This window comes from Macadamia integrifolia, chromosome 1 (genome assembly GCF_013358625.1).
Source record: "Macadamia integrifolia cultivar HAES 741 chromosome 1, SCU_Mint_v3, whole genome shotgun sequence".
NCBI lineage: Eukaryota > Viridiplantae > Streptophyta > Magnoliopsida > Proteales > Proteaceae > Macadamia > Macadamia integrifolia.
In genome coordinates, this window is record NC_056557.1 from 28,176,146 (window position 1) to 28,203,964 (window position 27,819).

The window sequence follows — 27,819 nt, forward strand, 5'->3', positions numbered from 1 at the left end:
CGGATACTTGTGTTTGAGACTTGTGGGGGAATAGCAGTCGTTTGCAGCTGCCATTCTTCAGGAAATGAAATATCTTCCCAACGACAAAGTTTGGGGTAAACAATTTGGCCCTGAATACAGTCAGTCTCAAGGTAAAGGGTTTGGCCTTTTGAAGATGTTCTTTTGGCTCGAGGTTGGACAGACTTCATAGCTTTATATTTGATGCGATGGATAATGGAGATTGGGATGGTTCCATGCATTAATTTGTAACCATGAGTTTTAAGGTTAAGTTTGAGTGAGTGTAAAATGTTTGGGTCTTCTAAGGCTATGGACATGTCAGGATAGACATTAAAATGGACAGGTCCATAACATAAACTTGTTTCAATGGCTCCCAGAAGGGAATCATTGAACTCAAGGAACCTTTGGTCACGAAGGGCTAACAACATAGAAGTGTTGAGTCCTTCTCGGTGAAGGGGTTTGATGGCCACTTGGACTAAGCCAATATGGACATAATTATATTTGCGGTCTTTGTATAAATCTTGTAGGGTAAGTGGATCAAAAAGTTGGATTTCTTGAGTTTGTGGGGTAAAATTTATAGTTTGTTCTACGGTCTTGACTGTTTCGAGTCCGAACCAGTCTCGATCATAGAGATCATTTCTTGAAATTTTTGGCATATCCCAACTTCGAAGTCGTCGGTTAATTCTTGAGGTTTGTTCATCATAATCAAGCACATTAGAACTTGTGCTTGCCTCACCTGCCGATCTCATCGACATGGAGCGGGGTAAACGACTCATAATTTGAGAAATCTTAAACTTGGGGTAATCACCTAGATCTAAGTTTTAAGATGGTATTTCCAACATGACTTGGGCACAAACGTGGTCTTACACTCTTCTGCCACTCCTCCCAAGAATCCAAAGGCATATACCGCGTCGAAAAACTTAAAAGAAAATAATTACTCAAAAGAAAAGAAATCTGCAAAGAAATAAACCGAATCCACCACCACCGTGGCTTTGATACCAGATTTGTTATTTCATTTACTTAAATGATATTTGGCATAAATAAATGCCAAAACACAAGGCGGTATGTAGTGCAATAAGGCAACTGTCGCCTAGGCCCCAGGCAAACCACCTGGACGCCTTGGTGACGCCTGGACGCCTAGGCGACGCCTTAACAACTATGGTGGGGAGCGATCAATGAGTAAACTATGAGATCTTGTATGCTTCCGACAGCGGAAGATACAATTTTTTAAGAGAACAATGATCCTCTGTTGGTGCATGCATGAATTTACAAGCCCAGTTTACAGCAATGGAAACATTTGGTTGAGTCAGAGTGATGTACTAAAGTGCCCCTGATGCAGGTCCACAACCTTGGACCGATCCAAACCCATTTGGGTATCTAACCAAAGATTAACTGGGTCTAATTTTGGGTCTTTAGTTCAGTAGGATATTTAGGGTATTTTATTTTTATGGTTTATCTTGTAGTTAGAGGTTTATTTTATTAGACTAGTTAGGGTTGATTAGGATATTGAGTTTGTTCCCTTTTTATGTCAATCTCAGGTTTCCTTGTCGGAATTGATTTCAATTCTTAGTTAGGTGTCTTATTTTTATGGCTTTAAATATGGATATGCATGTAAACGATGGGCAGATTGGAAAGATGAATTGCGTTTGTGTTTGAGAGCCTGTGTGGCTGTGTGGCTTCTGCGAACTTCCTCCCCCTCCCCCCACCACCCCTCTTGTGTGACTCCCTATCTCCATACAACTCTGAGTCTTTCTCAAAATTCTTCCCATCTCCTAACCACCCATCCACCAGCCCCAACAATGGAGCGATACTGAGTGGGGTCAGATCACAAAGCACACCCTAAAGCAAACAATTTTGCATTGGTGGCCATGGGTGTCAGAATCGGCTTACAATTAGCCATACCCACCCTGTGTAACAAATCATGGATACACCGAGACTAAAAGAATAGAATACCTTTCCTGTGTGGGATAACCTCAATACCCAAAAAGAAATTGAGTGATCCCAAATCTTTGATAGAGAACTCAGGGGACCGTTGAACCAAAAGAGTAGCCACATGATTGGAATAATTGCTAGTGACAATAATTTCATCCACATAAACCAAAGCATTCATTGTGATTCTACCTTAGGATTAAATGAAAAGAAAGAGACCCAATTCTGATGCGCGGAACCCCTACTAAATGAAAAACTGAGACAACCGATGGAACCACGCAAAGGGAGCCTGTTTCAACCCATAAGTGAGTTGTGTAATTTGCAGACATGGTTTGATTGGGAGGAGTCTTCAAAACCTGTGGAGCTGCACCACGTAAACCTCTACATTCAAGAAGCCATGCAAAAGGGCATCATGGAGATCCAATTGTTTGACTGGCCATCTCTAAGATACTACAAGAGAAAGTATTGTCCTAATGTTTGTGGGTTTAACAACAAGACTGAAAGTATTAGTGCAATCAATGCCATGTTGTTGATGGAACCCTCTGGGGATGAAACAAGTTTTAAAATGTTCCAGAGAGCCATCTGCCTTTCATGATGATGAGGGGATGATAATGAGGGAACGCAATGATATAGGTGGTAGTGCATTGCAAAGAACAAGGTGTTGGTGCAGTGCAATGATGATTTGGTGTGTCGGTAGCAGATGATGGATCACAGGAGGGGCTCGTACATTTGATGGCTATTTTGATCACAGGTATTTCCCAAGAAAAAAGGATGGTACTTATGATCTCAAATTGCATGGGAAAAAAAAGGAGAGGGATCAGCAGCTCGACAACATCAACTGATAGGAGGGAAGTAGTGCTCATTAGAGCGTGGATCTCAGAGGCTCGTTGGAGCAATAAAGCTCTAATACTAGATCAACTCAGGAAAATATTCATTACAATAGCTTGTCCTCCAACAGCGGAGAGCCCAAGTAAATATATAATACAATGACTAGGTTGCCAAGGATAAGAAGAAAGGAAAGTTTACAACCTGGCAATAGATACCTAATAGGAAAAAAATATAAACTATCCTAATGAAACATAACTCAATCCTAAAGAGGAGATCTTATAGAGATCTCTCAATAGTAACAACAAATTTCTTGATAAATGTGTAGCAAACAAGACAAGAATTTATACCCAAAAAAGGGAGGGTTAACAAGGAAGCGAATCCATGTTCAAGATCTTTAGTATGCAAGTGATTGTACTACTTTTCCCTTCATTATCTTTTTCTCTTTTCGTATTTCAATCTCAATATCATACAGTATTAATGGTGCCTGATCTAGATACCAAGTTTTCCATTTACCATTCTGCCTCTGCCTGTTTAGATTGTTATGCTTAACAGAAAGCTGCACTGCACTTTGCATGTTATATACTAAGTAACCATACCAGTTTCATGCAATCCAAAAGAAGTAAGACACAACTTCATATTTGTATTGTATATTAGACATCTTTGAAGCAATTTGTTCTACGATTACAATAAGGAATTTCTTAAGCTGGATCCGAAAACCATATTGCGCATTTAGTGAGTGGTTCTTAAACAGAGAAATTCTTCAAGACCCCAAACCCCATGAATGTTTTGAATAGTTGGTGCAACCATCCAACCTGATAATCAATCAAAATGACAGCTCAACAATTAAGGCATTTAATCATCTGTTAGAAGTCATATTAAACATCCAGATTGGCCAATAATAGCTCATCTAGTCACTTCAGTTAGGCAAACTAGAGAGTGAAACTGCCAAATTTAAGAGAGAACCTTAACCCCATTATCAAGGCATTAACTTAAAAGGAAAATCTAATGATAAATATTTACTCAACAACATCAGTGATCCAAAAATAAAAAAGAATGAAGGAAGCAATTCTCTTGTCCCCACTCATCCCAATATTATTGGGTCCCTGGTATTACCCAATGCAGCACATAATGGACTATAGCAAATAAACAATGAACTCAACTTGAAATCAAAATACATACAGAAATATATTATATATGCACAAAAGAGATTTGTTTCCGCTCACCATGAAGCATGACAGAATAATCCATAGCATCTCCAGTCACCGCTTCTGTTCTCGGGCACCAAAATAGTTAAGAGCCAACCTAGAGAATCGACTTATGCTAAGAATAATTTGGAAGAGAGAACGCCCCTGCACTATACCCTCCCGAAGGCCTCTGGCAGTGCTAGCTAATACTGGTTCCATCCTCTGGGTTCTTTGATTGGTCTGCTCCTGCACCAATGCTAATCAAGTGAAAATGAAGTAAAACCCATTACTGAATTCCGTTCAAAACCTCATAATCAAGCATGACGAGACAAAAAGAAAACCGAATAGCCAACCTGTTGGACCCATGGTCGTCATGCGACGCAATCTGTCCTCAGCCAAGCGAACAGCTCGAGTGGAGCTTTTAACACCTTGAGTTATCTCCTGGCTACACAAGAACAGAAGCAAATGGGCATGTAAGTAAGTTAATGAATTGGCCAAAAAAAAAGAGGATAAAAGTAACGATGAAAACATTGAATTCAAATGCGAACCCGAGATCACTGAGTTCCATGGTAAGGTCACTGATTTCCATGCCGGATAACCGGACGGCATCCATAGTATCGGGGAGCTCCTCCCTCGTGACATCGAATAGCTTCTCTAATGACTCAGCAGCTCTCTTGAAAGCCTAACACGTCCCAAATTGATAAGAAACAAGAACATATATGTAAACAAAAATTTCACAGCCGGGTTTGGGCTCGATATTACAAACCAGAAGAGTCGGGATTGCAGAGAAAAAGAGCCAAGATGTAGAAACAGCCACCTGCCCAAAAAAAAAAATTAAGAAAGGAAGAAGAATGACCGAGAAGAAACCCTAGGTGGGAAGTGGATTGGATAGGAAATGGTACCACGCAAGCGATGACATTTAAGATGAAGATGTGCCGATGGGTGAGGTTCCAGTCGGTGAGATGGAGCGAAAGCGGAGAAGCGACTGAAGAAGTGAGAGGATAAGATGAGGAGACAGTTGTAGCAGCAGCAGCAGCCGCATCTTCAGACTGGAGAGAAATGGAGGAGACGCGTAGCACAGGGAGGCGGAGATGCGACGGAGGTGGACGGCGGAGAGTGTTGTGGATGATGCTTCGACGCAAGAGGAAAGTAGAATTTGGTGGTGCTTTTGCAGGATCCAAAGCCTGGAATTTAATCGTAGCGAACATTGGTTAACGAGACGATGAGAGATGATGCAACTGGTCTCAGTTCACGCTCCCACCCTCTCTCCCTCTCTCTCCGTCTGCGCTTACATCTGGCTTGGTGCTTGTCAATTTCCTTTTTTATTTTTCAAAATTCGGAATCGGCCTCCGAAACCGGGTCCAATGCGATTGAAATCTATTCAGACAACCAAACTATATCTCAATAAGAGTCCATATGTGTATGTGCAAATGCAGTATCATGCAGAATCACGTGAGACCACACCACCCCAATACCACTGCCTACCCTGCCCTCTACATCTCTCCCCCCACCCCACTCGCCCATCCTGATGACCTGACCCGACTCCACCCCCACACCCACCTCCTTCCCCCACAACTGTCCCTAACTCCTTAGTTGTAGAGGTTATAGTCGCTGGCCTGGGTTTCATGCAAGCGAAATCCTGCAAAGCAGAGCAAGCAAGAGAAAGAGAGAGAGAGGAGGTCAATACTCAATAGTCAACACTTTAGAGGGTGTGTTTTGTTATGTAACACAATTAAATTACGATTTTACCCCTGACAACCCCATGAGTTAATAAAGATTTCCCACAGAATTGGATTCTGGCCACTTGAGAACCAGCCTTTACAATCGGACAGAAATTCAATCCACAATTTGGATCCAATGCAGGAATTCGACTCCCAGAATTAATCACAAAGTATATCCTTCAGAACACGATCCTGATTCTGATTCTGATCCGATTCTGAGCTCAGAATTCAGAAGCAGAATATGAATCCAAACCAAAAATAGCCAAAGTTGGTCTGTACCGAGTCAGATCCTTTAAAACTTCGGGAGCTTATGGGGGATTCAAATGTACAAATGAGAGAACAGAGAGAAACTGAGAGAGAGAGCCGAAAGATTTCCTTTTTCCTTCCATTTTACATCCCGTATATACAGAATAATGCCCTCTGCTCTCTACAAAAATTCCTCATGAACCCAAACACTGCCAATAATTTTAGCCAGCTTGGTACAACTTTTGAACCCATTTCCTTATATACATTTAATAGAACAACAATTTCAGCACCTAGATCTGAGATCAACCATCTTGTGATAACTTCGTTTGGATCACAACTGTCAGATCTGAAACTCCTCACTGCATTCTGTTTGTTGATGCCTCAATTGGCCAAAGGATCGACAACCAGATTCGCAACACAGCTAATCCAGATGAATTCTACCAGTCATTACAGTGTCTTCTCATCATTCCTGTGCACTTCCAGGACTACAGCATTGCAAAAGAAACACCTTTGACAGTTTAGAAGGTGCCTAGTTATGCAGCCATAGCATGATGTATGAGAGCATGGTTCAAACCAAGCATCTGCCACAGAAGTATAGCAGATGCAGCACTGGTCATCATCATCATCCTCGGCCTCACCACTAGAAATCAACTTCTCTGCTTCCCTTGATTCTGTCCTGCTTCTAAGGAGGCCTGAGAATTGCTCAAGCTGCCTGAGTCTTGTTGAAGAAGGGTTTCCTCTCAAGGATCCAGCCTGAAAAATTGAAAGAGGGGGGACAAATAATGCCTGTTATAGAGTTCCTGGAACTGTTTACACATTGTAAAGGTAAAAAGCCAGCAAAATGAAGTAAACAAATTAAAACAAAAACAATAAGGGAGCACAACTGATGAGTCCTGATAAAAAGCTCAGAAGTATGACATTCCAAAGATGATCACATCAGACCCTTAAATTATAGGGGTTCCATCCATTATACAATCAAAGAACACCAGTATAAAGAACTGGTACTCATTTCAGGATGCATCATCAATCAGAAGACATGATACACTATCTCAGAATCCCAGTTGATAACATACTGTTTTTTTTTTCCTGGTAAAAGAGTCTCAGCTCACAGCATAGGCTAAACTAGCTCTCTCTCTCTCTCTCTCTGCCACCCTGATTGATAGGCTCCCCCACCCTGCCAGCTCATAGAACATTGAGCCATTTTTTTTAAGGAGGGGTGGGTGGGGGGGGGGGGGGGGGGGGGGGAAGGCAGGGATGAATCAGAAGCGCTACCGCAGGTGCATGGCAAGTATCCCAGTTTATTGCAGGTCTTGGTTTTCTTTATGGACCGGACTGGACTGAACTATCTTGTATAAGATAATTGGTATCTCACTTTACAATAAGCCCCACTTTCAATACAAAGTAATCATCTATCACTTGCCAGCTTACTACAACCTAGACTCGATGTACAAATGGGCACCACCAATCTTCATTCATCTGGTAAGTTGCATCCCAAATGAGAAATAGTTAAAACATTGGAATACAAGAACTAATACCTAATAACATTGGGTCAACAAATTGATATAATTTTCAATGCAATAATCAATCTAAAGATAACCTCTCTAGACTATTGTTTAATAAAGCCACATCAGCCCTCTTTATGACCCAAATTAAGCTCCTATGCTAAATCTAACAAGACTGATCTTACTGAAAATATCTTTTTCAAATACTAAAACATACAAGGTTAAAAGATAAATTACAAAAGATAAATTTGTGAAATTTGCAGTCATTTCAAGGTGACAACAGGGTACACTTGGATGGGCATCCATATGATAGAGGACTCCAGGCCAATCTCACTAGTTAAGTTTCTAAAACAAGCATTAGAAGTGGTTAAAAAGCAAGATTTAAGTTTCTTAGAACCACAAAAATGTTTAATTGCAACAGTATCTAATGGCATTTTTATAATTGTAACAATTTGATTTCACATAAGGCCTTTCCTCGACTTATTTTGAACTCAAACCTGACCAATGAGATGGGTGTAGTCTTCTAGCCCATCCATGTGTGCCATGCAGCAACACCAGATGTAAGACAAAATTTAAAATTTTTATGACACGCATCACCTTCTACTTATTTTATACAACTATTATAACCATAGTCGGTAATAAAATAAATAAAATACAGATTTAGGGGAGCCAAAGGCATCTAGCCCCAACATGCCATACATAGTTCATAACTCGGGGGGCCCTTCTCTTTCTTCTTTGGTGATGAATTTTTTTAATCACCAAAAAAGAAAAATGAAAAAAAAAAAAAGTCCTTTTGGTCCAGAGAAAGCTAAAGAGAAAACTGCCCTGGTTAAGATAAGCAAGCTATATGATCCATAAACCAACAACTACGGAGTTTACACTCATGATTGAGATAAAAGTAGCATGCCCCAAAAACTTAAAACTGCAAATCAGATTGGATACAAATATAAAAACCACACACATCCACATTGCACACCCACACAAATAGACACAATCAGTCTTCAAAATATATTGAGTTGGTCAAGAACTAACCCAGTTGTACTCCAATAGGTACTGGATTCCACACTGAACAGTAACAGGGCAGTCCATGCTAGCAAACACTGCCAGAAGATCATTCTGGAATTCGGGATCAAGACTAGCATCCAGCAAATTCAAGATAATCCCCACAAGAGGCGCTAAGATCATTCCTCGGTTTATTTTCTCTTGAGATTGGCCCAGTCTTCTAAGTGGCCTGCTAGTAAGACAGAGATACAAACTCAAAAAGCAAGAAAATGATGGAAATGTAAAGAAAGTGATAAAGTAAATATCAAAAAAAGACAGAAGAATTTACAAAGGACCTCAGTGATTCATTAGTACCAGCTCAGTTAGGAATTTAGGATCCTACTTATCCAAAGGCAATCCTCAGTATTTATATGGAAACTTACATGTCAAAAAATTCAGCATCCGCCGCTGAAGTTTCGTGGTTCAAAATAAACACAACCAACTCAGTCAACCTCCGAAGGTTCATATCAGACCCTGCAAGGAATGCTTGAGGGATCTCATGGGTACAGAATTCCAGGACTCTTGCAAGATTGCACGACAGATCAAATATGACGATGCACTTCCTTTGTTGCAACTCCAACACCTGCAAAGTATATGTTACAACAATTAAATAAGAAATCAAAGAAGAAATATCAAGCAAACAAACAATTCTTGAGGACACCTACAGCCGTATACCCTGCAACAGAGTTAATGTGGCTAAAATCATTCGTTCAAGAGTTGAGGTTTCCAATCACTAAACCGATGAAGAAGTTTTGTGATAGTCAAGCTGCTATCTATATTGCCAATAACCCAGTGTTTCATGAAAAGACCAAATACATTGAAATTGATTGTCACCTTGTGAGGAATGCGGTGACGAGAAAGTTGATTGTTACTCCTTTTGTTTCTTCATCAGATCAGTTGGGTGACGTTTACCAAGCCTCTATTAATCCTGCTTTTGGGAAGGGTTGTTCCAAGCTGGGCATGGGTGATCTATATGCTCCAACTTGAGAGGGAGTGTTTTAAGTTACGTATATGAACCTATGGTACTACAGAAGTATTATTGTCAGAACCCTGCATTATTTTGTTCCTGTTTTAGTTGCTTTAGACTTTAGTTACTTTAGTTGTATAGTCTAATCAGTATTCTGTCACCGCAAGGAGAGGAAAGTCTTCTAGTCCCTGAGGTATCGTTTCTTTTCTTTTTTTTTTCAACTTATATAAAACGTTGGTGAGGGACTGCCGCAGGTATGGACTGGTACTCGTTGCAGCATCTTTTCTCTCCCTTCTTCCTCACTTCTTCGACATTTTTAGTTCCGGTTATTCGTTATATATATATATATATATATATAGTATCGAATCCACCAACCCACTAATTTTAAGTAGCAATACTACCTGGTATTTTTCTTGCATCTCTCGAACAGAAACAGAGAACTCGGTCATCGTCCAGCTGAGAGTGTTGAAGAGTCGATTAAGGAAAGCTGAGAATAATGCTTCATCATGGATGCATGTGTCCCGTAATAAGCCCTTCATAAAGAGAGTAACAAAGAAATAAGGGGAAATTAAGCTGAAAGATTATACAGGGGAAAAATGCAGAAGAAAAACTTTTAAATACAGTTTCCATTGTCCCAGCCAAAATAAATTTGAAATCAAGCAATTGAGAATTTTTCCTGAAATAATAGAAATTTGGTGTAGGACCTAGATTGAATTAGACATATCAAAAAATTTTGGAAATCGCTTATGATAGAGAAACAGTATTTGAGTAGTCTACCTCAAATTGGAATCAAGAAATTCAGAATTTTTCCTGAAATAATAGAAAATTGATGTAGGACCTAGCTTGAATTAGACATACCAAAAACTTTGGAAATTGCTTATAATAGAGAAACAATATTTGAGTAGTCTACCTCAAATACTTCGGATAAGAAAAAATTCAGTAGAAAGAAAACGTGGAATCAGTATAAAAACCTAGATGCCTAAAAAAATAAATTGCTATAAATCAAGACATCACATAAGCATAATAACCATCAAAGTCACCAGATCACCTGGAAAAGAGTTGAGGATAATTCTCCATGCTTCGAAGATCCAAATCCAGAACCTTTGAAAAGCCGCAAAAGTATGTTTGTTACAGGAATCCAAGATCTGTTGTCAAATGCTGACAGCAATGCTCTGGGTAGAGTCTGAACAGATGCTGCATTACTCTCAAAAGCAATCAGATAGTCCTTGTATTGTAGTAAGACTGAAATAGAGTGAAGAAGAAGATCTCTTAGATCTGCACTCGATATCCGTGAGTCGTTGAAGTGGGTTACAATAAAAGTTACCTGACAGTCAGAAGAAAACAAGTGATAATTACTTTGAACTCCCCGTTGAAGTTATAAGAAGAAAAAGATCAACCGAATATATACATTTAAGCTCCCATTGTGTCAGATTAACAAACTTGTTCATAGCCTAAAAAATTGCAACAAACATCTTTCAACCTGATAAAAAGCAATTTCCACAAAACAGCAAGATCACCCACACAAAGGAAGACATCTCTTCAAATTATATAGGCAATTGGGCATAATATATTAATTTCCTGGTGAGAGCATCACAATCACTAGCATAAACATTCTAGCCCATCAGAATGCACAATAACACCAGATCCATGTTTCTAAATCTTACTGACTCAGAGACAGCAGGCATTAGATTTGGATACCTGGTATTATCCATATAATACTGGGCATCCGCGATCCTCCAATTGACTTCCAACTAATGATGTTCCTAGGTTTAAGAATGACCAAACCGAATTATAATAACTACCTTCGTGGACTTCCCCCTCTCCCAAGAAAATGACTGAATGCTCAAAAATGAATTCAAGCACAATAAGGTGTTCCTACCCCCGACTTGTAAGCCGCTGCATGGACTCATGGAGAATTGAAGGTAAACACTTTCAACCCTACATACATTCTACTTTTTGCAGCTTGTTTTAGCAGTCCATACCATCCACAATGTTTTTTTTTTAGAGTTAACTAGTTACCTAACATTAGAAATTATTAAAAAATAAAATAAAAATCCTGAAATGATGATACAAGTAATCACACAGATTTTATATGCAGATGATAACATGTAACATCATAATTTTAAGATTTCCAATACCAAGCATATAAAGACTGATTTGAATTCAGAAGAAATGTAACCATTCAAGGCATTACCTAGCACTAACTTCCAACATGACATCAGCACTTTAAAACATAAATTATGTTACAATCATATCAAACATAAAAAAGAAGTGTCGGATCCATTTTTGTGCATGGTTGGGTATGTTAATGGCTGGCTATTCATTCAGTAGGGACTAGAAATGGTATTACACAACATCCCTCTCCCCCATCCGACAGCTGAAGCAAAAGCTATGTACAGACACGACCATGCACAAAACCTTTTGCCAAAAGAATGAAACCAAAGGACAGAAAATTCTTCGAGGATGAGACTTACAAATGAAGCAAGTCCATGTTTGAGAAAAACGGTAGAAGGAACAAATGGAGGATCACTCCTGCGCAATGCATGAAAGCAATCAACCTGCAATAATAAATTAAGGAAATTAACAAAAGCACATGCACAAAGATCAGACCAAATCAGTTCTGACATAAGCATTTATAGAAGCAAGGTAAATGAATATCAAACCAACATAAAAAATCACAATTCAAACATAAAAATATACATGTACATTAGACATACACAAATACATTAAACCAAAATTATCTGTTTCCCTCAAAATGACCTTGCGTTTAAAAGTACTTCTTCAGTTTTGGGGACAGTTCAGGCCATTAAACCAAAATTTCTGTAACGCTAAACAAGAGAAGGATTGGAATGTGTAGGAAGCAAGTTTCAAGAACTCATTTCGTTTTGGTGTTTCGGTGGTTTCAAAACCTCCGAAATTTCTCCGAAACAATGTACTTTTTCCCATGTGTTTAGCTGACCATTTTAGGGGGCCAATGATTGAGGTGGCTGAAATGAGCGAAACGAAATGACCAATATGGCAGAAATTTCGATGAAATAGTGCACTTTTTGGGCTGAAATGAGCAAAATTTCGAAGCGAAATGAGTGAAATATGACCGAGATGACCAGAATATGACCGAAATTATGTACTTTTTGTGTTTCGTAAGCCATTTCGTTACAGTAAAAAAAAAAAATACCGAAATTTTGGCGAGATATCGCCGAGTTTTCGAACCATGGCAGGAAGACAAAGAAAGGGTTGAAGAAGAAATATTTCTCATGTCACCATTTGTTGAAAATTAGGAGGACAAAGGTGAGATTAAATAGTTGAAGCCACCAGTGAGTCCTCTCTCTCGACAGTAAAACATTTGGTGAACTGTAATCCTGTTCCTCACTGACCTCATACAAGTAAGGAGGTCAATCTGCTAAAAAAATGCAATATGCCAGAACAATTCAAATATTATCACTTCCATCACCCAACCAGGGTGGACTATAACCAAGCTTTCCCTCATTTATAAGATGCAGCAGCAAAGTGACTAAGACTGATGTCAAGCTGATTTGGATAAGTCAAACCAGCTCACAACTAAAGGATTTTTTACTAAAGAACAACCATAAACCAACCCAAAAAACATGCACAGGAAATCAGACTATAAGAACTGTAGACAAAACTACAGCAGAATCTGAAAACTCATCCAAAACTAATGGCTGGTTTGTCCAGGGCAGGTTCTGAAAATTGCTCACAGAATCTGCAATTTTCTGGGCAGAACTAATAAGAAAACTGAATTTAATACCTGTAGGAACTTGAGTAGATCAGTAACACTTTGTGTAGTTGAGAGAAGAAGAAGATAAGCTAAGGAAGAGGACCTCTCCGGCTTCACACCGCAAAGAGTCAACTGGATCAAACACCAATTCCATCAACCTTAATCAAACACAACACAACTCTTCATGGAGAAGACAATAGCAGCAGCCATTAATTTTTTTATCAAAATCATTCCAGCTTTAAGATCTCTTCTTCTTTATTTATAATGATGATTGGGGAGGGAATTACAAAATAGAAGGTTCCTTAAAAAGAAACCATACTTTAGTCTCCTAATACAATACTTACAAAAGCTGAAATTAGAAACTAGCTGAAAAATGAAACTAACTACTAATGACTTGACTCAACAAATAACTTGACTCGTAAGAAAAAAAAAATAACTTAAATTAAACCCAATTTAAGAGGAAACCAAAGAAAAAGGAGACAAACCAGTAATCCAGAAGGCAACCTTAAAGCCCCTCTTTTAGGCCCATAAAAGTGGCCCAGTACACTCAAAACGCATGGGATCAAAGGCCCAACATGTATGGAACCAATCACAGGCTTATTCCTAATAAAACAAGCCTAGTTTGGTGAAGAATCTGCATCAACTCTCCCCATCTTGAAAAAATCTGTCCTCAAATTTTGCAGTGATAAGGGGAAAAACAATGTGAGTAGCAGCTTTGACCATTCCCAAACAAAATTCCGGTTGCTTGTAAACTTTCAGAATGTAGTCTTCAAGGCGTGGAGCTCTCTTCAAAGAATCATGATGGCATAACGAACTCTGTATGTTTGACCTCTGAATCGATACCAACCGTGAATGTTGCACACATAGAGTCGTCAACATTGGTAACATTCTCATCAAGGATTGGAGGAACAAGCTCTTTCTTTTCATCATCAATCTCAAAAGACTTCTTGTGGAGTGCTTTCAATGACTACATCTTCCACGGCTTCAGTCTTGTCTGCTATGCTCTCTTCAATGTAGAATTCTTCGGTGGAATCTTCTATCTCTGGACTTTCTGTCTTTGAAGCTTCAAGAACTATATTTTTATTTGTAACATTGACTTTAGGTTCTTTTGGTTTAAATAGAGGAATCTTCACTTCACATAGAGGTATTATAGGTGCTACTAATGATTCTGGGGCACCAGCACGCATGATTTAAGATCTCGCTCTCGCCACCCATCTCGTTAATCCAAAAAAAAAAAGATCTCACCAGATCTCGCCGAGATCATGGATTTTCGCAATCAACTCGGTGGTTGGTCTCAGTGGTTGGTCTCGGTGGTCATATGGTATTTGTAGCCCCTGAAACTAGGCATTTACCCTATTTTAGGACTTCTAAACATAATGGAAACATCAGTTTTTTAAAAATCAAACTTAAAATGGTACTTTGACTTCGTACCCTATGTAAGCAGTCTTCAGCTCTTCGGACCCTAGGCTAGTATGCTCTATTCCACAATCCATAATCCACATTCCACAACCAACGCATGACACACCATAATCTTAAGAATTTAAAAGGCATCATAGATAATCACTTAATTGATTAACAATTAACATTGGTGACTGATGCGTCACATTAACATACATTTGAAATTTTGAAATGACATAAGATAGGAATGAAGATCCTCAAGGAAAAGCACCAAAATTCTTACCCCTTAGTGTTGTTTCTTCAAAAAAGTAAAGATAGAGGCGAGATCTTGCTAAGATCTGGCAAGCTTTTGGGTAGATTTGGCGAGATTTGGCGAGATCTTGTCGTTTTTACACCTCGCCTGTGATCTCGTCTCGCTAATCTAAGATGATGAGATCTCGCCGAGATCTTGAACCATGCCAGCACGTCGCTGCATTCTAGCTAATCTTTCATCCGTTCGCACCATTTTTTTATTTAATTGTATCAACATCTCCATAATAGAAACCATCATCTCAGGTATAGGGTTGTTCTCTGCCATTCTCTAATACCACTTAATGTAAAGCTGATTTGGACAAGTCAAACCAGCTCACAACTGTAGAATTTTTTTTACCAAAGAACAACTATAAACCAACCCAAAAACATGCACATGCAATCAAACCATAAAGAACTGCAGACAAAACTACAGCAGAATCTGAAAACTCATCCAAAACTGATGGTTGGTCTGCCCTAGGCAGGTTCTGAAAATTGCCCACAGAATCTGCAATTTTTTTAGCAGAACTAATAAGAAAACTGAATTTAATACCTGTAGGAACTTGTGCATATCAGTAACACTTTGTGTAGTTGAGAGAAGAAGAAGATAAGCTAAGGCCATGGACCTCTCGGGCTTCACACCGCATAGAGTCAACTAGATCAAACACCAGTTCCATCGGCCATGATCAAACACAAGACAAACTCTTCATGGAGAAGACAATAGCAGCAGCCATTAATTTTTTTTTATCAAAATCATTCCAGCTTTAAGATCTCTTCTTCTTTATTTATAATGATGATGGGGGAGGAAATTACAAAAAAGAAGGTTCCTTAAAAGGAAACCATAATTTAGTCTCCTACTACAATACTTACTAAAACTGAAATTATAAACTAGCTAAAAAAGGAAACTAACTACTAATGACTTGATTCAACTAATAACTTGACTCCTAAGAAAACAAAAATAACTTAAATTAAACCCAACTTAAAAGGAAACAAACTAGTAATCCAGGAGGCAACCTTAAGGCCCCACTTTTAGGCCCATAAAAGTGGCCTATTACACTCAAAACACATAGGATCAAAGGCCCAACATGTATGGAACCCAGCCCTAGGCTAATTCCTTATAAAACAAGCCTAGTTTGGTGAAGAATCTGCATCAGACACATTGCATCTTTTCGTCGGAAGAGGCACCATTAGTACAATACAACTCAACTCAGCCTTATCCTAACAAAATCAGGTCTGCTACATGGATCCTTGTGCAGCCCTTAAACCATAATTCCGAAGTCAAGACTTAAGGTCAAGTAGGCTGCTGATATGTCAGGTAATAAAGTGTGTGATCAAGGAATGAGGTGCAGTCATTATAGGTTCAGTCTTAGCAGAATAATGCAGCAGACAATGATATGCATGCTAACAGTTATTGCTAAATCAGCAAGAAAAAACAGAATGGTAGCACAATCTGATTTAAGTAACAGACATCCGGTTTAAAAGGATTTCTGATTCTCCAATCAGAATATTTACTCAAGGGTTCAGATCTGAAACAAATGGGTACTAAATGATAAATCTAAAGTAGCATGTATGAATCAGATGACTAGAGACCAGAACATAAACAAATCAGATGATGTTTCTATGTTGACAGAATATAAAATAATGCTGGCCTGTTTCAGAGAAGTCCTGATAGCAGAAAAGCCTTGGAGCAGCCCAAAAGAAAAGGGAGAACAGGGTATCGTAAGTGAGAAGGGAAAAAAGGAGATTGATGGGAGGGAAATTGATGTAGGTTGGACCACTCAACAGCCATAGGGCTAGATTTTTCAATTCAATATGAAATGTCAGTGAAACATGCCACAAGCAATGAATTTATTATTTATTACAGTTGGAATCCAGAAATGAACTTCACTGTAGTTAGGATAAGGCTGAGTTGTTGTTGTTGTTGTTGTTGTGGTTGTTGTACAATTGAAGTCCAGAAATGAACCATAAGCATCAAATCATAGCCCAGTTACAGTGCATAAGATGAAGAAAGCATTTCCATACCAGTGCTTCAAGATAAAACTCGGGGATATAGATGAACAGTGAATCCATCTTGCTAAGAACCAAGAGCAATTCAACAATCCACCTGCATGTTGCATACATTCCTCTTTGCTTCCACTGAGACGACAGTGATATGCGATACCTAAAGCAGGAAAAAAAATCCATTAGAGAAAATAGTATCAACGGATGCTCAAGAGAACTTGATGTACTCTCAATATTTTTGCATTTAAGCTTTTCCAAATGCATGGAAGGTTTGATTTAGAAACAGAACACCCAGTGCAGATAAGAAACAATAGAAACAGTAAAAGATCACCCCTAATGTCTGAAAATATAAAGAGAAAGGTAAGCTTCATTCTTATTGTCAGCAATTCATTCCAACTATTTTGTTTCAGAAATCATATCCAACTACTCCATTCCACATAAGGCCATTCAAAGGAAAGAAGTAAGTTTTAACCACTACGTAGGGGATAAGATAACACAAAACCAGAACAGATACAACCTCTTAGATAATCTATCAACAGAGAATAAAAAAGGGGGAGGGGCAAAAGAAAATGAAATTAATATAATAATGATAAAAACAAGTATAGCTTAATGGAGATCCAGGGTTTCTTACACTACTTCCTTTTCTTTTGGGGCTTGGGTGTGTTTGGGAGTGGACTTACAGCTGCTGTGACTAATAGCTGGATAGAACGAGGGAAGTGACATGGAGGCAAAATTAATAAAAGGGAATGGTATGTTTACCAACTTACTGTCAAACCAAAGTGTCACACCATGACAAAGAAAGATCGAATAGATCTTCAAGGTTTAACCTTCAGCTCCAAACAAGTAGGGGAATTGACTAAAAAGTGAGTTTAAAGTTTTACAAAATCACGAGAATGTCATTTCACTTAGTGGAATCTAGTGGACTTTTTTACACTTTTGAACTACTTTCTGTACTCCTGATCTGAAATTTAACCACTATGTATGCGGAGGGGAGGCCTATGGACATACATGCAATGGACACAAACATAATAGGTACAGTTAAGTCTAGTTTTGTTCGATCATTGAAATGATAAAAGAACTGCAATAAGCAATGGAAGGGACATCCAATATGAACCAGAACGATTAAATGGGAAGGGAAATCACAACAACATAAATGAGGTTTATCCCAAATTAGGAAAATAAGCCTCCCTGCCCAACTGCAGGCAGACCTTGGCATCCTAGTATGCAATGTTAAGCCAGGTCACTGCAGCACAGGCATTAAGCAACAACAAAATCTTCACAGGACCCTTTCCAGGTTTACTGACTAATCCAGTGTTGAAGAAATCAGCATGAACTACCTACATCTTAAATAATCCAAGAACTAACTCATGGAAATGAAGATGAGATCAACTGCAAATCATCTTGATTTTTCGTTGTTTTATCAATAAAAAAGGAAGTACTAGGAGAGAATGTAAAAAACACCAAATACAATAGATGAATGGAAATCATAGCAAGAAGAAGACGAGCAAACCAATAAAATGGGCATAGAAATTCCAATCGTCAGTGTTGGAAAAATGCACAATGGGTGCATTAGCAAAGAAAGCATTAAAGGGTTAGATTATTCAATGTACCATAAACTAGAACATGTATATTACTGTAAACACTTGTAGGCTACAAATAGTTTTCAACTCATCAAAGCCATCAACTTTTCACTAACTTATCATGCTTATTGCCCAACAAAAACAGACTAATTGACACACATTCCTTTAATCATAAGTGCCTGAAATAGAAGATGGAACCAACACAAAAGTAAATTATGGATCTTGAAAAACATAAAAACAGGCAAAAAAAGAAAAGAGAAAAGAGATCCAAAACAGTGTATGCAAGTAGCAATTTTTTTTAAACATAAAAGGCAATTATTAGATGTCTCCAAAGATATATATACAAGTGGCCGTAAATTAAATACGAATTTTGCAGTCAGTTTTCTTACCATGCACAATGTCTAACACAATCGATTACTTCTTCTCGATAACCATTCCGAGACTCCTTCAAGCGCTTTAGTTGTTCATTACAAGCTTTTTCTTTTATTTGTTTGTCAGTTTCCTCCAGAAGAGATATTGACTGTGACTGATGAGACATGTAGTATGATGCCTGCATTCAAGACCAAGAATTTCAGGGGTTTGGTAAGGCATCCTAAATGCAAATAAATTCATTAAGACTGATTTGGATTCCATAGCAATAGGTAACCAACACCCAGTTACAAGTAAATGCTATTTTTTTTTTCCAGCTCCTGTGCACACTGAAAAGGTATGCAAGACCAGAATAAGAAGAGAGGTATGCTAACCGATGGAGCACCCAGAGGCCACCCCTAATGGATATGCTATGGCATGTCCTTCAACAGGTTTTGGTCAAGTACGGCACTACAAAAACCCCTACCACCTAGCCCCACCCTAAGATGGTTAAGATATGTGAAACGAAAACCAATAATGCACCAGTGAGAAGTGACATGGTGCAATTAGAGGAGATGAAAGAAGTAAAGAACAAGACGAAGTAACGCAGAATTGATCTTGAACAAGGGAAGAACCAGAGGGAGATCAATTGCAACAGGATTGCATATAGGGACAAACAAATATTGATAACTGAATTTTATAACACTTCTTTTTTAACAATGATTCATCACCTGGCCTGTGGGAATGAATTTACCTCCAATCCCAACCTACTACAATGCAGGAGTAGATTACAAGAAATGCCATAGCAGTTTATAACCCCAAACAATACAAATAGGAGCAGGAAACAAAGAAATAAGACCATCAAATGAACCCCCAAGGATACAATACCCATATAGGAACAAAACCAGCCCAAAACCCAACCCGATAGGAGAGAGAAAGACCAATATAGCTGGAGAGAAAGGTGCAGCCAGGTCTGTGGGAGTCCGATTGAGCTGCACTTTTGGGTGTAGATAGTCCCGAAGGAGGGTACAAAAACCTCCAAATATGAAGGGCTTCTAATGGCTGGTTATGGAGTTATGCGCTTTCTTGATTTTCAGACCTAGGAGAGAGAATGTGAAGAATTCTGCAGGAATAGCAACTTATCTTCTTTAGATAACCTTCAAGAGAGGATCGATTGATCTTCTTAGAGTATAAAACCAGTCCTCCAAAGGATCTGCAGATCAGATCTCAAACGTGGGCAGCAATGAGGGTCGATTGGCTTCAAGAACAAGAACTCGTTGGCTGGCTGATTCTGATTTTGTATGCTTTAACAGGTCTGAACTTCAAATAACAATAAACAGAAAATAAAAATAGAAAAAGAAGAATCGATGGAGGGTTGAGAATGGTAAAAGAGAATAAAGGAATGGGTATCTCACCCCTCAGGTTTTGGGTATCACACCCCTCAAAGGTTTAGGCATCTCACCTCTCAATAACAGTTTTTTTAGCTAAAGAGATAACCTTCAAGAGAGGATCGATTGATCTTCTTAGAGTATAGAACCAGTCCTCCAAAGGATCTGCAGATCAGATCTCAAACGTAGGCAGCAATGAGGGTCGATTGGCTTCAAGAACAAGAACTCTTTCGCTGGCTGATTCTAATTTTGTATGCTTTAACAGGTCTGAACTTCAAATAACAATAAACAGAAAATAAAAATAGAAAAAGAAGAATCGATGGAGGGTTGAGAATGGTGAAAGAGAATAAAGGAATGGGTATCTCACCCCTCAGGTTTTGGGTATCACACCCCTCAAAGGCTTAGGCATCTCACCTCTCAATAACAGTTTTTTTAGCTAAAGAGTAATCACTCAATAATTTATTCATTCAAATCTCTAATTATAAGTACACAAACTCCTCTATTTATAGAGGGCAGAATAGCAATCAAACAACTACTAGAAGCTAGTTTCCCAATAGAACTAGACACTCCTACTACAACTAGGAATTCAAAATACGACTAGGACTTGACTTTATGACTCCAACATGGAGTATGATTAATTAACTAATAGTCCATATAGGACTTTACAATCGACCAATGGCCTAATGGGCCTTTATTGAATTAAATATTAACTAACTAAATTAATGAATTAAATCCCGTTTTTCTACCTTCTACCCATATTTTAGACCCATTAAAATGGCCAATTTCAAAGAAAACCCATGGGATCAAAGGCCCAACACATATATAACACAACCCAAGGCTTATTTGCAATAAAATAAGCCCAAGTGACTTATCTACATCATACTGCTTCATCACAATAGGGTTGGAGCTGCATCACCACAGCCCAAGGAATAGCATCATGACCCAAATAGGGGAAAACCCAATTCAATCACTCAAAATCATAGCACGTTGTGCCTCATTTGCTTTGTTTATAATGTGTTGTATTACAAAATAAGTAAGTCTAAGAAACTAGCAACTATTCTAGAAATGATATTTAATTGTTATTACACAAAAATAAAACCAAAATAGCAACTCCTAGATTGCTAATGACTTAGAAACCAAATATATTATAAAATATAAATTAAAATAGTAGTAGAGCGAATATTTTTGCTTATAGGATTGTCCCATTACAATAGTAACCCAAAAATCCCAAGTCCATGACCCATTTAACCCATTGGGCACTCAAATTAAGCCCAACTTAAACAAAACATGAACCATAGGTTCAGTTGGACCAAATAAACTAAACTAAACCTAAACCAAAACAATAGGCCCACTTCTCTTCTTGCTGGAATTCTGCATCACGAGGGCTGAGCTATGGAAAAGTACATGGATTCATGTGTTGAGCAAAGACACAAATATTTGTGAGTTAACAGCAAGTATGGACCTTAAATATAGTGTGACGGCAGAACACAATTCACATAGGCAAACTCCAAAGCGAGTTCAGTTCTCATAAATAAAAAAGAGGTAAATTCCAACTGAAGTAACAACATTTAAGTTTAAAATCAACTTAACAGGAGCATTAAAAGGGTGATGGGAAGGATTTCCTCCTTGAACCATAAAAAGCAACCTAATAGTACACATCCAACCACTAAAATAAATACAAATATTTGGTTATTTTTAAGTAGCAGGATGATTTGGAATCTGTTCATGCAACAGGTTTTATGTTTGAAATCATGGCAAGCTAGCAAGCTCTCCTCAGCACAAGTCTAAATAGAGTCTGATCATTTAGGATGCAACAAATCACTACACAATAAATATTATTTATTGATAAAATAATAATACAAGTATATGTGAAAGTAGTAGCACCAGAATCTCCTCACCTGTTTAAAATTAGGAGCAAGACCTATATGATACAACAGCAGCATAGCATCTAAAAGTTCCTCTTCTCTTAGTGTTGCTGAATACAAATGACTTGCCCTCTTTGGTACATTCCTCAGATGATGTTGCAATGGCCGATAAGAAAATTCAGGTTCAGATTGGTCACTGGAACTGGCTTTATCGACCATATCATCATTCAAACTTCCAGTACTGCACTCTGCAGCAACATGAGTAGATCTATCTGGAAGGGGGCTGCAATAAGCTCGTGATCCTTTGGACCTGAGCTGAATTGGATCCTTAGTAATCCCTGTGAAATCAATATCAGAGCTTGAACAACAACATGGCTTTTGCCTGGTGGAGTGTGTGACTTTTGTTTCTTCATCATCCATACAACCTTCCTCCCACTGAAATACCTCGGTTTCTCCATCATTTGCAGGGTGAGAATTCAATATGTGATTGAATGATCCACCAAGCCGAGAAATGTCAGTACGATGAGGATCATTTTTAAGGAAAAGACCTACAGGGAAGCTTCTCTGTCCAGCCCTGTGAAGAAAACCTACATCATCACCAGCTTTTGTTCCAGTGCCCTTTATCCATCTACAGATGTCTCCCTCTGCAAACCCTTCAGATAGGAAATGGAGAATCACCGTATAAAGAGAAACAATAACAGAATTACTAGAAACTCCAGGCGGTGGAAGGTTGCGATCAGCACCTCTATTCTTCAATAATAGGTTCTGTAAAAATGTCATGAAAACTGACCCAGGTAATTGGGGTGGTGTAATTGGAGGTACGAACTCTATGACCAAGCAACAAAGCTTCCGATGCATCTCCTCAATCTGCAAATCAGTCTAGTATCAGTAAACATCATTGAAATTTTACAGGAAACTAGAACCAGAAAGGAGATACTTCAGACAGTACAGTCCCCAATATGCTATGTGGCAAATGCATTAAAGCAGCAGGGAAATAAATCTGCCTTATCACAAAAGCAAGAGGCTTAAGCATGTCAACTCAAGCCTCAAGTGAGGTGTAGTCAGGGCCTAGCATAGTCGCCAAGGACTCAAGGCATCACCCAGGTGGGCAGCTTGTTGGTGTTGCGTTGCTTCTAGAACCCCTCCAACGCCTTGGAAAGCCTAGACAACTATGGAGTTGAGGCCTACCTACTGCATGGAATCTAGAATAAAAACATTGGTTTATTTTCAACTCCTTTTGTTGTTACTAGTAAAATCAAACTGGAATATTTTGCTGGTGTGCAGATTATATGTATTACGAAAAACATATGTGTCAAGCTCCCACATGAAGGATTGAAGGAGCTAAAAGAGTCAAAGCTATAGAGGCCTTTAAATGATCCTGTACGGAAATGTTATTTGTATCAGATTGAAGGAGCTAAAAGAGTCTAGGGTATGCCTAAAACAACTCTAGAAGAAGTAATAAGGAAAGACATGCATAGCTTAGGACTAGTAATAAGTATGGCTTTGAAAAGAGCAGGGATATGGCTGAGTTGAGTTGATGTTAGGTTCAAAAATAAAAAAAGAATTTCGAAACTGGGAATCAAAACTCTGTTGGTTATCAGATCCTATGTTTGTTTTTACTTTTTAGCAAGTACTTCTGTAACTAGAGAATTAATAAGTGAAGAGTTACAACGTTCAATGTCACTCTCTATTTTGTTAGAGAATTTATTCTCAAAAAGAAGCAGGGGTGGGGAACATATTATCTGGGCCTCCTACTAGAGGGGCACTTCTTTTGTTGTACTACATCACAAACCAGATGTGACCTGCACATTAAAGAATAAGCAAACATGATAAGCAAGTTGTGTTTCCAAAAACAAAATATTTTACCTGTTTTCGTATGGTTAACTCAAATGATTTCAGCGTACAAGGTCTTAGCAATACAAATTTTAAGAATCAGAATAGATTTCACAGGAATTTGAACCTTCTTTTTCACTTACACAAAATGTTGTTTTGCCACCCCCCCCCAACCTACTTCTGATTATATTTTCATTGCATTTTTTAATGCTCGTCATTAAGCTTGCATCATTTGGAATTGGAATAAATTTGATAAAATATGGTTGTAAACGCTAAAACAGCACATACAAGGGCACACCTTACTGACTGCTCCAGACAAAGTTGCAGTCGTCAGCATCATACAACTTTCATAGGACACATCCTCACATGATCCAGGCCACCAAACAGATGGCATCAAGCACTGCAGATCTTGCTTGTTCAAACCCTTCCTTGATAGAAACCCTTCAAACAAGAAGTCAAAATCTGACGATTCCCACCAAAGTACCATCAGTTCTTCGCGTCTTAGGATATGACACACCAACGCAAGATAGGAGTATGACCCCGAATACGGGCATTCTGTCAGAACCAGGGTTGCTATTTTGCAGCTGCAAGAAAGAGAACTAATTACATGTTGGAACATCATACGAGATCCTTGAAATTCTAGAAAGAGATCAATAACTCCATCTAAGCTTTCGAAATCGTGTGGCGATTGTTTTCTAAATGCATCCATCAAGAATGATACAAGTGGACCCCAACAAACATATTCGATGCCTCCCAACTCCATATCAACCACACAGAAGAATTCCTCACAGATTGCATGAGCAATCGGTTGGAATAGTTCTTTGATTGGCGCGAATCTCTTCAATCTTCCCAATTTTTCAACGGAGGTTGAATCAGCCTTCTCCATCCGTTGTAATTCCAACAGCCTAAAGAAACATTGCAGTAAGTGGGTGGCAAGAGAGTTCACTGTGGGAGGACTTTGAAGAGGATAGAACCCCTGAATAGGATAATTAAAAGGGTGCGCTCCAAAATTCAAATTGCAACGCTCACCCTGAGAAAGAGAAATGGCTGGATAATAACCAAGTCCAGGAGCCATCTTGCGAACATTATCAAATGCCACTCCTAGCGAGAGACCGTTCCGATAAAATGATATTTCATTCCGATCCAAATCTATACAGCAACCAATGACATCGCCAACAACCCATGACTGGCCATATCTCTCAGCCTCCTTATTCCATTTGCTAACCCTCCTCCCATCAAAAGCATACGAATCTTCAGCATCTCCTACACCCTTATGTTCAGTGAAGGGACACGAAAGTGTAGCCCACCCAAGCTGCTGTATTCCCGAAGTTTCCAGAATTACTTCATACATCCATTTCCCTTTCCATACACAAGCATTCGCCCTTACACTGCTGAACATAGCTTGGCTCTCTATGATCAAAGGTTGCTTGATAATCCTGATATCACCGCAGATACTAGTGTCATCAATTGTAACATTGTGGGGTCCACAACCACTATCAGTAATACATATTCCATCTCTGTTAGGAAGAGCAGCATCCTGGTTATCCCGAAATTTGCAGATATCATTCTTCAATATAGAATGGATGAGACTTGCTTCAAATGGAGTAGGCAATGGTCGAACGGATTTGTAAGGAAGTTGAAATATATGCTCAAGAGTTCTTTCTACAGATTGGTAGCCAAAATCATCAAAAAATGAAATGAGATGGCTTTTCTGAGGACTCTCTCTTTGATCCTCGCTGGTTAATATCAAAGCCAAACCAGAAGTGAGGCCACCAATCCTCTGGCCGTCTTCTGACATTTTTGGGGAGGATAAGCCCTTCCTCCCCCAATTATCAAGCACCTATAGAAAATCAGATATAGGTCTCCCGAACTACTAAATGAATTATGCTCCCCCACATCAAACTGATCAATTCCAACGAAATCCAGCCGCAAATTGATCTTCTTACTGAAAAATAAAGTTACAAACTCGAACACAACTTAGATATATTCATCACCAATTCATGAAGAACCTCCACTGCACAAAACAACCAAAAACAGATATAATACAAATTAGAATAATAAAAATCAAGATCACACACGGACACTTCTACACCAAATTTACCCATCCCCGCACCCCTTGAAAAACAAAAATCAACATACCAATTCAACAATTAATAAAGGGAAGGCGTTCATAGTTTGCAGAAAAAATAAAAAAAAGGAAACCAACAACCATTCCTGATTGAACTATAAACCAAAGAAGTTCATCAATGATGAGAGGAAGGGGGGGGGGGGGCGGGGGGGAGGGGAGGAGAGGGAATGAGAATTTTTGAAAAACTTACAGGTGTCTAAGCTCTAAGAAATCCACCGCATAGAAATGAAGTCAGGTTTTATCCTGTTGAATCTGGTCATGCTCCTGTTCAGCCATGGAGGCGGCGGGGCAGAAAGTTAGGGTTTTTCCAGGCGCCTGTAATAGAGAGATAGAAACGTGAAAAAACAACGAAACAGAGATGGAGAACAGAGGAGAGAAGAAAAAAAGAAGAACACGCAAATGAAGTCGTTGTCTGGTCCTCTTGCCAGAACTCAGGAATTCAACGAACCACACAGGCAAAACCAGCTCTTGTACGCTGACCGGAGCCCTAGGATAGCTCTGATCAGTTATGACACGTGTTAACCTTATTTATAACAAATAACACCGATCACGTGGTTCACGTGATATCATACACTCGCTTCATCATAAAGTGCAACTTTCGTTGTACATCGTAGATCAAAATGGTAGTCCTCACATCACACGGCCAAAGTTTTGAAACAAAAGATAAATATGCTAACTCTAGAGTAGCTTAGCATTTCTTTTTAGTTGTTTTGCTGGCGATGCCCACGCCGTTCGTTTTTTCGTTCGTTGGGATTCCCCTTTTACCCTTAGTTTTCGCCTTTTTATTGTTTCAATTTTATGAACAGAGAGTCAACCTTAACTTTTCTTTTCCTTTTGTTAGAAGTCAAACTCTACAATGTTATGATCCACTGCTTCGCGCTCACTTGGTAATCGAACGGGTGAGATCCTGGAAACCATCGGAAAGAATTTGAAAGAACACGACTGATGAACGTGATTGACACGTGCGAACCGTTCTTATTCCCCCGCGGTGCATGTTATCGCCGCTATCTCCATCCAGGCTTCAACAAGACAACCAGAAAGTTGGGCTAAATTTTACGGACAAAAAGGCTTTATATTCCCCTGGGTGGGGGAGGGATACCCTTTTCCCACGAGACTGTTTCAAAGAAAAATGACATGGAACGATGGATTTCTGTATTGGTAATACTGATCCGTTGTCGATCTGGATTGGATCGGATCGGATCAGCATGTATTTATCGGTTTTGACTTTGCTTTTTTAAAAAAGTACAAATTTATTACTATTTTACCCTTAATATGATACGGATACTCGATCTGAATCGCTCAGAGATCAGGGATTGGTCTTAGCCAATATCGATACGATATGGCTGTACAGCCAATATGATACTGATACTTAAAACCATGGAAATGATTTTTGGATCAGGAATTGGTCTCAATCGATACCGATATGATATGGCTGATACAGCCAATATGATACCGATACTTAAAACCATAGAAATGATTGTTTAAACTATAATTGGAAAATCAGGTTTTTTTGACTTGATTCATCCGTTCAAAAAAATATATATATATCGAGTGATTTTGATGAATTAAAACAGGCGAGGTGATGAGTTATCACCTTCTCTTATTAAGTTTGGCAGTCCATTTGGAGGATTTCTTTCTTCACTGTGACCAACAATCTCATACCATCACGAAGTGTTCTCTCTCCGCATGGTGATGCCTTCTCAGTGTCTTGCACTCAAAAACCAATCAAGCTCTTAGCCTCTTCTCGAAAATAGAGCTCCCAATAGGTCTTCTACCTCTAAAAAGATGGAGTTGATCTACAACAAAGAAATTGGGTTCATGCAACGGAGTAAAAATGAT

General features: G+C 38.8%; 2 protein-coding genes across 6 annotated transcripts; both read right to left on the reverse strand.

Annotated features, from left to right (window-relative positions):
* Nucleotides 1-3,353: 3,353 nt before the first annotated feature.
* Nucleotides 3,354-5,395, reverse strand: LOC122082725. Of its 2 annotated transcripts, XM_042650468.1 has the most exons (6): nt 4,841-5,395; nt 4,705-4,755; nt 4,487-4,620; nt 4,292-4,383; nt 3,978-4,195; nt 3,354-3,566 (listed from the first exon to the last, which is right to left on the reverse strand). In XM_042650468.1, the coding sequence occupies exons 1-5, from the start codon at nt 5,144-5,146 to the stop codon at nt 4,014-4,016; spliced, it is 765 nt and encodes a 254-aa protein (XP_042506402.1). In that variant the 5' UTR covers nt 5,147-5,395; the 3' UTR covers nt 3,354-3,566; nt 3,978-4,013. The 2 variants fall into 2 exon arrangements, with proteins under 2 accessions (XP_042506402.1, XP_042506412.1); XM_042650478.1 differs by lacking the exon at nt 3,354-3,566 and having other exon boundaries at nt 3,739-4,184; nt 4,841-5,392.
* Nucleotides 5,396-6,017: 622 nt separating this feature from the next.
* LOC122082702 (E3 ubiquitin-protein ligase RKP-like) lies at nt 6,018-26,480 on the reverse strand. Of its 4 annotated transcripts, none has more exons than XM_042650439.1 (12): nt 26,429-26,480; nt 26,171-26,295; nt 24,151-25,866; nt 22,053-22,886; nt 18,808-18,968; nt 16,860-16,998; nt 11,890-11,973; nt 10,464-10,739; nt 9,817-9,948; nt 8,832-9,031; nt 8,440-8,641; nt 6,018-6,658 (listed from the first exon to the last, which is right to left on the reverse strand). In XM_042650439.1, exons 3-12 carry the CDS (start codon nt 25,648-25,650, stop codon nt 6,353-6,355), a joined length of 3,834 nt encoding a protein of 1,277 aa, XP_042506373.1. In that variant the 5' UTR covers nt 25,651-25,866; nt 26,171-26,295; nt 26,429-26,480; the 3' UTR covers nt 6,018-6,352. The 4 variants fall into 4 exon arrangements, with proteins under 4 accessions (XP_042506373.1, XP_042506389.1, XP_042506381.1 ...); XM_042650455.1 differs by lacking the exon at nt 26,429-26,480 and having other exon boundaries at nt 22,053-22,672; nt 22,763-22,886; nt 26,171-26,420; XM_042650447.1 differs by lacking the exon at nt 26,429-26,480 and having other exon boundaries at nt 8,440-8,638; nt 26,171-26,420.
* Nucleotides 26,481-27,819: the final 1,339 nt, after the last annotated feature.